At 47.2% G+C, this 11,311-nt stretch overlaps 1 protein-coding gene across 1 annotated transcript; it reads left to right on the forward strand.

Moving 5' to 3' along the window:
* Nucleotides 1-512: 512 nt before the first annotated feature.
* Nucleotides 513-5,864, forward strand: LOC146683060 (uncharacterized). The gene is made up of 3 exons (XM_085446585.1): nucleotides 513-1,210; nucleotides 1,610-1,987; nucleotides 5,676-5,864. Exons 1-3 carry the CDS (start codon nucleotides 1,081-1,083, stop codon nucleotides 5,780-5,782), a joined length of 615 nt encoding a protein of 204 aa, XP_085302711.1. The 5' UTR covers nucleotides 513-1,080; the 3' UTR covers nucleotides 5,783-5,864.
* Nucleotides 5,865-11,311: the final 5,447 nt, after the last annotated feature.

The raw sequence follows: 11,311 nt of genomic DNA on the forward strand, positions 1-11,311 counted from the left end.
GGCATTTATCTTTACAGTGAATTATGGTACACTGCGGTCTCATTGACTCTGTGCACAAATGTGAGTGCGTGTCTCTTAGTGTGTATATGCATAAGTGTTGAATTATGGTACCCGCTGTGTGTGTGTCTGCGTGTGCGTGGCTGTGTGTTTTGAATTGAATTATGGCGCTGCGCTATCTCATTGACTTCAACTGAGTCCCATTCATCACAACTTAACCATGGAAATAGACTTTATGGACAAAAATGCTGTTTTAGCAGTGTGTGCGTGTCTGTGTGTGTGTGTATGTGTGTGTACGAGACACTGTGTGCAAGTCCTTGTGTTTGTGACTGTGGAAATTCCCCCGATATATATTACAGCATCGGCATGTGTCAAAGAGAGAGAGAGGTGCTCAGTATACACACATTTAGTGCACTAAAAAATGAAGAGATATCAGTGGTGTTTGATGTATTTCTGATTCTTTTTACCTGCATCGAGACATTATTTTTCTCAGGAGCAGTGCAATTACTGTCACGGTCGGACGGCCCTTTCCGGACGACCCTGCTTGTGTTTATGTTTTCTGTATATGTGTTTGCTTCTCCCTCCCTGGCCCTCGGGGTTGTTTACGGAAGTGCGCGCCGTGGGAGAGGCGTGTCCTGGCGACTGTCGTCATTGGGAGTCCCTCTTCGCTGTTGCCGGCCCACCTGCAGCTGATTACCTGACCAGTGGTTGGTAATCATTCCTCCAGGCTAGAAAGGGGTATTTAACCTGGACTCACGGCGACAGTCGACGTGGGATTATTACTCCGAACTGGTATAGTCTGTGCGAGCAGTGTGAGTGTGTTATTCGGCTAGCGTGTGGCTAACGCTGGATTTTCCTTCTTCCTCCAGGAGGGGCGAGCGGAGAAGCGAGTTGGGGAGCACACACACTAAGGGAGTTACTACACGGAATGCACTGGGAGCAAGGGACGAGCACGATTGGAAAATTGCACTTTTGAATGGATTGTTGGACTTGTCTGTTTCACTGTAAATAAACGCACTGTGTTTCTGTGAGCAAGAACCGCGCCTGGGTCCCTCTTTTCCGTGACAGAATAATCCCACCACCATGGACCCAGCGGATTCTGCTTCACGCCAGCTGTCTATCCAAGCGGAGGTTTTGGAGCGACACGAGGAAATGCTGAAGCACGTTTCAAAGGAACAAACCGCGCTTCTGCAAGCCATGACAGAGCTTAAAGGTATGTTGATTTCCTCACCTAATACGGCTCCAACGCAGCCCGCCCCTTCGCTGGAAGCCGCGGCAGCCTGTCCGCTTCCTCCTTCACCTCCACCGCGGCAGCGGGAGTACTCACTCCCCGCACCCGAAAAATTTGATGGCGAGTTGGGGAGGAGCCGGGGTTTTTTGACGCAATGCTCTCTTGTGTTTAGACAGCAACCTTGTGCCTTTGCCTCTGATTCTACTAAAATCGCTTATTTGGTGCAACTTATGACTGGGCGGGCGCTTCAATGGGCTCAGGCAGTTTTCAATACCCAGCCCTCTGTGTCATATGACGTCTTTCTCAGCAAGTTTCGCTGTGTGTTTGATAAAGGCGCTAGCTCGGATGCTGCAGGTCATCGCATGTTTTCTCTGAAGCAAGGTAGGAGGAGTGTTGCTGACTTTTCCGTGGAGTTCTGGATCCTGGCGGAGGAGTCGGGCTGGGAGGAGAAAGCACTGCGTGGAGCCTTCCTCAACAGCCTTAATGAGAATATTAAGCGTGAGTTAGCAACCAAGGAACTGCCTAAAGCTTTGTCTGCTCTAATCAATATGTGTATTAACTTAGACGACCACATGCGGGAGTTCGGCAGAAGAGCCGGGGATGGTCGGCGGCCTGCTGGGGGCACGGGTACATCTAGGGACCTTCCTACTCTGATGTGGAGAAGTGAGGAGGAGCAGCAACACGGGGATGAAGAGCAACCCATGCAGCTCGGCGGAGCCAAGCTTTCCTCCTCTAGACTGGGGCGCAAACAACGGACTGGTGAGTGCTTTCTTTGTGGAAAAAGAGGACATTTTGTTGACTCCTGCCCAGACCGAGTAAAAGAGTCGGCCCGTCAGTAAGGATACTGGCGGGCGCCACAACAAAAGTGTTCCCTCACCTCAGCTGCCCTGCTAAATTAATGTCTCACTCCCTCACTCACTCCTGCTGCGCACTCATTGACTCTGGTTCTGAACAAAATTTCCTAGACGAGGAGTTAGCCAACATCTTAGGCCTGCCCCTACTTCCCCTTCCAGAGGTCCTGAAGGTCTCAGCCTTAAATGGCGGCCATCTAGCCTCCGTCACACATCGCACTCAGGAGGTTACACTCATTATTTTGGGAAATCACTCTGAGAAAATCAGTTTGTTGGTATTCAAAGCCCCCCACACCCCACTGGTACTGGGATTTCCTTGGCTCCAACATCACAACCCCCAAATCGACTGGGCCAAAGGGTGTGTAACTGGCTGGAGCACGCGGTCTCATGAACAATGTTTACTTGCCGCTGTCCCGGACAATCCTGGGACCGCCTCTGCGAAAAGCTCCTCACCCCCCGACCTTTCCTTGGTGCCCGCTGACTACCACGACCTCGGCCAGGTATTCAGCAAAAGTAAGGCGTTGTCTTTGCCTCCACATCGGCCTTACGACTGTGGAATCGACCTACTCCCAGGCGCTCCCCTGCCAGCTAGTCGGCTCTACAGTCTGTCTAAACCGGAACGCGAGGCCATGGAATGCTACATAACGGAGTCTCTGGTTGCAGGTATTATTCGCCCATCTACTTCCCCTTTAGCAGCAGGATTCTTCTTTGTAAAGAAGAAAGATAAGAGCCTGCGTCCCTGCATTGACTTTCGAGGGCTGAACAAGATCACTGTTAGGAATAAATATCCACTCCCCCTGCTGGCCTCGGCATTCGAACTATTACAGGGGGCAGTCCTGTTCACCAAACTGGATCTTCGGAGTGCCTATCATCTGGTTCGCATCCGCAAGGGTGACGAGTGGAAGACGGCTTTCAACACCCACCTGGGGCACTTCGAATACTTAGTGATGCCCTTCGGTCTCACTAACGCCCCCGCGGTCTTCCAGGCCCTGATTAATGATGTGCTCAGGGACTTTATTAACCATTTTGTCTTCGTGTATCTGGATGACATTCTGATTTTTTCCAGGTCGCAGACTGAGCACATCAACCATGTACGTCTGGTTCTACGCCTTTTTGTGAAAGCGGAGAAATGTGAGTTCCATGTGGAAACTGTTTCTTTTCTGGGTTTCATTGTGGAACAGGGGCGTTTGCGAGCTGACCCGGCCAAAGTCAAAGCCGTAGTGGAATGGCCTATTCCCAAGACCCGCAAGGAGGTGCAGAGGTTCCTGGGCTTCGCCAATTTCTACCGCCACTTTATCAGGGATTTCAGCAAGGTAGCCCTTCCTCTAACCAACCTAACTTCTCCTAAGTTGTCTTTCCAGTGGGCCTCCGCAGCCCAGCAAGCGTTTGATCGGCTCAAGCACCTGTTTTCCTCGGCTCCGGTCCTCGTCCAGGCGGACCTCGGCCGGCCTTTCGTCGTCGAGGTGGACGCGTCCGATTCGGGCGTGGGGGCGGTTCTCTCCCAACGGATCGACGGAAAGTTGCATCCCTGTGCGTTCTTCTCCCGCAGGTTGTCTCAGGCCGAGAGAAATTACGACGTGGGCGACCGGGAGTTGCTCGCCATCAAGTGGGCCCTTGAGGAATGGCGACATTGGCTGGAGGGCACTGAGCAGCCTTTCGTGGTGTGGACGGACCACAAAAATCTGGCGTATCTCCAGGCAGCCAAGCGCCTCAACGCCCGACAAGCCAGGTGGGCCTTATTTTTTACTCGTTTTCACTTCTCCATTACTTACAGGCCCGGTTCTAGGAACACTAAGCCAGACGCGTTGTCGCGCCAGTTCGCACCCGTGACCGATGAGGACGAGAAGGAAAAACCCATCCTGCCCCCCACCTGCATTGTGGGTGCACTAACATGGGAGATTGAAAAGGTGGTCAGGGACGCCCAGCGACAGGAGCCCGACCCTGGCACGGGCCCGAAAGGGAGACTATATGTTCCGGCCACAGCGCGTAGTCAGGTCATTCACTGGGCACATACTGCCAAGTTTTCGTGCCACCCAGGTAAAAATCGCACTGTCTCCTTTCTACGACGTTTGTTTTGGTGGCCCTCAAAACCACCAACTCGCCTGCTTCTGGCCTCCTGCGACCGTTACCCACTCCAAAACGCCCATGGTCGCACATCGCCCTGGACTTCGTCACCGGCTTGCCTCCCTCTGCAGGTAACACCTCCATTCTAACCATTATTGACCGTTTTTCCAAGGCTGCCCACTTCATTGCTCTGCCCAAGCTCCCTTCTGCCTTGGAGACGGCCCAGTTACTGACGCAGCATGTGTTTCGGCTCCACGGCATACCCCAGGACATCGTTTCCGACCGTGGCCCTCAGTTCACCTCGCGGGTTTGGAAGGAGTTCTGTGCAGAATTGGGAGCTCAGGTCAGTTTGTCCTCCGGGTTCCACCCCCAAACTAATGGTCAGACCGAAAGGGCCAATCAGGAGCTGGAGGCCATGTTGCGTTGCGTCGCATCCTCGAACCAAGCGACCTGGAGCGAGCAGTTGGCCTGGGTGGAGTATGCCCACAACGCCAGCATGTCATCAGCGACTGGACTCTCGCCCTTCGAGGCGTCGCTGGGGTATCAACCCCCTCTCCTCTCCATCTCTGAGGGAGAGCTGGCGGTTCCCTCGGTCCAGCACCACCTTAGGCGCTGTCGTCGGGTCTGGCGGGCCACGCGCGCAGCACTCCTGAGAACGGCCGAGCGGAACAAGGCATTGGCGGATCGCCGTCGCACTCCTGCTCCGGATTATCAGGTCGGCCAGCGGGTGTGGCTCTCCAGCAAGCACATCCCTCTTCGGACTGAGTCCAAGAAACTGGCCCCTCGGTCTCTTGGCCCCTTTGCCATCCAGGAGGTCCTGAACCCGGTGACGGTCCGGCTGGCCCTTCCGCCTGCTATGAAGGTACATAACGTCTTCCATGTTTCTCAGGTTAGGCCCGTCCGGACCAGCCCTTTGTGCCCGCCCCCTGGGCCCCCGCCACCCGCCTGGATTATCGACGGCGCCCCGGCGTATTCCATTACTCGCATAATGGATGCCCGGCGCCGCGGTAGGGGCTTTCAGTTTTTGGTGGATTGGGAGGGGTACGGTCCGGAAGAACGTTCTTGGGTGCCGCGGTCTGCCATTCTCGATCATCGCATGGTGAGAGAATTCCGCCGCCGGCATCCGGACAAGTTTGCCAGGTCGCCCGGAGGCTCCCATTAGAGGGGGGGTACTGTCACGGTCGGACGGCCCTTTCCGGACGACCCTGCTTGTGTTTATGTTTTCTGTATATGTTTGCTTCTCCCTCCCTGGCCCTCGGGGTTGTTTACGGAAGTGCGCGCCGTGGGAGAGGCGTGTCCTGGCGACTGTCGTCATTGGGAGTCCCTCTTCGCTGTTGCCGGCCCACCTGCAGCTGATTACCTGACCAGTGGTTGGTAATCATTCCTCCAGGCTAGAAAGGGGTATTTAACCTGGACTCACGGCGACAGTCGACGTGGGATTATTACTCCGAACTGGTATAGTCTGTGCGAGCAGTGTGAGTGTGTTATTCGGCTAGCGTGTGGCTAACGCTGGATTTTCCTTCTTCCTCCAGGAGGGGCGAGCGGAGAAGCGAGTTGGGGAGCACACACACTAAGGGAGTTACTACACGGAATGCACTGGGAGCAAGGGACGAGCACGATTGGAAAATTGCACTTTTGAATGGATTGTTGGACTTGTCTGTTTCACTGTAAATAAACGCACTGTGTTTCTGTGAGCAAGAACCGCGCCTGGGTCCCTCTTTTCCGTGACAATTACAGGTCTAAACCTGAACCTCACAATCATTTACTCACATCAGAGAAAAAAGTTACGAAACGCAACAAAACGATTTATGAGGCTGTTTGCAGTGACCCAGAATCTATGTGGGCAATCTCATGTGCACACTCACAGGTGTGCATGCACTCCACAGTCATAAAGCATGTGCAATCCATTCACATTGACCTTTTACTATAATAACAAAGTTACATTTTCTTTATGAACGTGTGTGGAAAGGTCAGTACAAAGTAAAATTGCACGTGAGCCTTCGACTGAGGGGAACAGCAGGATTCATATTCCATATAACAGGTTTACAATTTCTATACTTTTCTTGGGTAGAGTTGAAAGTTTAGAGTCCAGCAATGAATTTAACAACTGTAATAGTTTCAGCAGCCTCTAAATAATATCCTCGTGTATGCTACAAGACATGACAGGGGGTTGGCATGAGGAGGAGGCGTGGAGGGGAGATAAGAACAGCAAAAGAAGTCCTTTCTGTCAAGGTCTGTTTTCTGTTAAGCGGTGACACATCAGCTGATGTATGCCACTCTTACCCTGTTCTTCTTTTTAGTGGTGTGGAAAGTCAGCAGTATGGGTTTGAATGTTCCAAATGCTGAGGTTTATTTTGATTTTTCCTGCACATGTACACACTTTGTGGTACTGAGTTTACCTCTGCGGTGACAGCTCAATAACAACAGTTGTCTCACAGGTTTATGGTCGGCAACACAATCACACCCGCATATTTTGCCACGGCTGTGTGTCTCTGCTACTGCTTTTAAAACACTGATCCATCTCGCTCTCATGGAATCATCAAGCAGGCTCTCCTCTGCTCTCACCATCTTTGGTGGTGTTTTATCTTGTAAACTCCCCCGTTCCCACCTCTACTGCCCAGCTTCACGATTGCCACTGAGGAGTGTTTATTTGTCCCGTTGAAGCTTAAGTGTCGGTCGATGCCCTTATATCTCCATCCAATCTTTTCCTCTCAGTGTTTATCATGGCTGTTAGGACTTTTCATCCCTCCCATTCAATCTTTGAATCTCTGCGTTACAGGACTCAAGATTATTGCAGTTACTCACCCAGCACCAACCGTGACAGTAAGTGAAAAAAAGCTGATAGAAAAAAAAGTCATAAACTTTTCACATGTGACCCATGGAAAACATACGATATTAGTAAATGGAAGCAATGATGTCATTATGCCCTAAAACTGCACTTAATGCTTACACGGTACTTTAAGGCAATCACTGCCTGTGTGTGTGTGTTTTTTTAAATATATTCAGATATTTGGAAAAAAAAGAGGAAAAACTGAAATAAATAGAGGAAAAAAACAAAACATACATGATGAATGATGGAAGCAGGAAATGACCACCAGCGTTTTAACAAGATATGAAATGTGACTATTTATGATTTTGTCTGCTCTGAAAGGACCACTTATGCACTTGTGCATGAATGACAGTACAAGCATGTGCTTATTTGTGCAGACCGTGGTCAAAAAGCTACAGAGGAGATGGCGTTCCTTTTGGTGCATGGGCCATCCTCAGTCGTTCTGTCGGGCACATCAAAGCCAAGTACTACAGTGACTGACAGACCAGGATCTTTTAAAATGGGCTGGCATGTAATTCTAATAACAAAGCAGGGGTGCTTTGTTATATTCTGGAACCAGAACATTTCATCAGAATTAAAATAAATAAAAAAATTGGTATAAAAGCATTGGACTTAATATTCATACTGCAGCTCTATTACTGATTCTCTTACTGAAGTGGAGCAGCAGAAGAATTTAAATATAATTTTGTGTTGAATAACTGTTTTTGTGTAAAAAAAAAAAAGTATTTAGGCATTTAAGATATAATAATACTTAAGTGACTTAATGGTCACAAATTAATTAATGAATTATTAAATAATAGGTAATTCATAGTGCACCAGTTGTATAATAGTTATATAGTATAGTTATATACTTATAATGAAAATATATTTGAAGGATCAAAAGTAAGCAGAATTATGTACACACATTTGAGTGAAATATACAGTACTACATGAATATTATTGTATAAAAATTGTCGGTTCATTGATGTACAAATACTTTGATGCACCAGCTGTTGACAATTTTAATTACTTATATATTGCTGGGTAGCTTGAGCTATAATAATGCAATTAATCAGAACAATAACAAGAAACTAAAGCTTTAAATTAATTGGTATGGGTTACAAAATAAAATATTGGCATCCAACATATAGTGGTATAAAAGCAGAAGGCAGCACATACTCTGACTACTCCTTTCATCCTCTCATACGACAGTGTTGATCATTTTAAGATTAAGAGCCCGCTACTCAAATGGGGCTGGTGCCATCTCGTACCCCCCTCTACACACACCCCTGTGTAATGCTGTTATATTTTCACATTTAAAATTAAAATAAAATTGTCTATACTCTAAGGTAATGAGCTAACAAAAACATAAACAACACAAGTTAATAAATTACTATAAGATAAGTTGATTGTTAGTGTGCCCAGTGTCACAAATAGGCATTAGTGCGTCAAGCAAAATACCAAGAACCTTTCCCAGCTGTCTTAGGGCCAGAGGCAGGGTGCACCCTGGACAGGTTGCCAGTCTGTCGCATAGCTAACAAATAGACACACACTCACATTCGCACTCACAATTTCGAGTTACCAATTAAGCTGCTTTGCAATCCACTTCCAGCCCAGCGCCTCCTTTCACAAGGAGTTCATGTCCCCTAACAGAGCCATGCCACCAAAACAAAGTGGTTCTGATTAAACTGCATTTTGTGCTCAAATGACAAAACACTTATAAAAATTGATCTTTTTCTGGCATTTGACTGCTCCAAAATGGCTTCTAAAGTGCACTTCATAACAAGAATTATTAAAGAATATGCTAAAATTTAGTGTTATTGTCTTTTTTCAGCTTTCGTCTTTTTGCAATTCAAAAATTGACATTTACTGTTGCAAATTCTTTTCTCTTCTTTGACCTCCCATGATGTTTTTCACTCCAACACGCCGAGCACATGCACACAGTAAAAAGAATAAAATATATACACAAACTTTCAAAGGTGATGGAGAGTGCTCTTCTGACTCTGTACCCCAAAATATGCTGAGCCAATGAACTAAGCCAACCGCTGTTTATAATTATAGATTTACAGCTCTCTGCGTGTGTGACCATGGGTGTGTGTGTGTGTTTGGTAGGTGCCTGACTTTTCTGTTTTTTTCTTTTGACTTCACCTGACCTCAATTTACCTGCCGCTTGCCTCTAAATGTAGCGTCACCCTACAAGTACCCACACGTACACATGCACACACAGAAACGCCAACATACACTGTACTTGCTTTTGCCAATATGTGCACCAGCTTACATATCCTGTCTTCCTCTCACATTATCATATCTACACACGCACACACACCATCACACCCAGAGTTCTTCATATGAATAATACATTATTATATAAGAGCTGCCCTAAAGTCTAGAGAGAACTGGAGACAGTGAAAGAGAAGAAGCGTAAAAGTTTCTTTTTGTGTGTTGTTAGAGTTAGTTTATTAGATGACTGGCTGTGACTCTCGGCACACACATACTGTACAGTGCTGCATTTGTCTCTCTCCATGTCCCCCTGCATGTCTCTCTCTCTCTCCTTCCCTGAAGGCTGTCAGATTGCATATGCCAACTGATGACACTCTGATCTGTGTGCGTGTGCCTCCATGTGTGTGTCTTTGGTGTGTGGGTGCTATAACCTCTATGCCAACTTGAAGTGGGTTCTCCGTTTAGAGTGGTGATGGCCCGATTTGTCTTCCACTTGTCAACTTCAGCTTCCCGAGAGAGATAGAGACAAAGGGAGAGAATGAGGGAGAGGGCTGAGGCCCCCCCCCCCAAAAAAAAAGCAGTGGACGTGTTTGTAAAATTAAAAGTTTGGCTCCTGAAGCTGTTTGTAAAATCAAAACGTTAACACATATCCGTGTCGACATCTTGTTCTGCCTGGTGTAAAAATATTGCAGACTAATATCAGGGTGATTTAATTAGAGTGCCAAAAGAAGGGGCATTTGCAATACTGCATGTTAAATAAAACATGGTGACCAGTTTTTAATCATTGACAAAGACGGTATTCAGCAGACAGCTGACAGTGCAAGAGAAGGACTGCAGCTTGAGTGAAATGCTCCTGGTTAGTATTCACTATTCAGTCTCTATTCTTTGCTGATGCAGTAGTGCTTCAAATGCAATCAAGCCAGACCTGTTTTCGAACAAAAAGACAGTGTAAACAGACTTACTGCTGCCAGTTTTCAAATCGTGCAGAAGCTGTGTAGGGTTTTCTGGACGAGCTTTACCTACTTCAAAGGTGAGTGGAGGAAGGGAGAAAGTCAAAAGAAGTCAATACAACAGCAACAACTTTTCGTCTTTTTTCTCTCCCAAGACCAATGAATTTTGATCCTTGGCTTTCATCTAGCCATAATATAGCATGTATATCTGCAGATGTTTTTCTTCTTAGAAGCTTTAGTCTAATATCTTTGAAGACTGTCACAAACCAGCTCAGGCTCCCTTTTTAAATGTGACAACAAGAAAGCTCATACATGGGCTTTACAACGGAAGAATAAACTAACAAACACCAAACAGGGTTGCTGTTAAGCCAATGGAAGAGAGAACCCATGAGCCACTTATCTGGGCCAGCTTTTTATAGCCTGATGCACAGGTGAACTGCATTAGCAGACGACCCTCCCGTGTAAGCCAGCTGTCAGCAAGAATAGGCCAGAGCTGCCTTCTAGACGGTGGGAGGGGCTTCAGCTTCTTGTTTTTGTTTCTGAACTTGAACTTTTTAACTACATGTTCTGTAGATCTTTTTAAAGGTGCACATGGTGTGGAATACCTGATTTCTGAATTTCCATTTGCCACACTCTAAATTGAAATGTGTGTAATTTAATGACTGTCTGTCATCTGCTTCTGGCCTCACATGCCAGAGGAATTAAACCTTTGTCTCATTTTCTGCACAGCCTTTGAAGCATTCATTTAAAGTACAGCTACAATTATAGTTTGCAAAACAGTCTGCAGCAATGTGAAGTGTGGCAAAAGAGCTAAACAGCACATTTGCGGTCCTTTTCAAAAACTCAAGAAGAAAAACTGAAGAGCAACCACAAATAAAATGCTGAAAAAAGTAGGGCAACAATTACTCAAAGCGTAATGGTTAAAACTGTCTAGAATAAAGTAATAGCAGAGAGTGTCCATATATCACTCTTGTACCAAAGTGCTTCTGCTGCCAGGTTCTGTCACCATCTGCTTCTGGTCCCAAATGCCAGGGGAATTTAATCTTTGTCTCACTTCTACCCAGCCTTTGAAGCCTGCTGTTGTTTAGTATCTGTGTTTGCGTATGTGTGTGCATGTGTGTGCAAGAATAATTGTGTTTCCATTGTTTAGGTGTCAACAACTCATGGTGGGCTACTTGTTTGCATATTG

Source organism: Copadichromis virginalis, linkage group LG22, assembly GCF_057382275.1.
Source record: "Copadichromis virginalis isolate Kocher_CV1m ecotype Utaka linkage group LG22, C_Virginalis_male_GT1.1, whole genome shotgun sequence".
NCBI classification, from domain to species: domain Eukaryota; kingdom Metazoa; phylum Chordata; class Actinopteri; order Cichliformes; family Cichlidae; genus Copadichromis; species Copadichromis virginalis.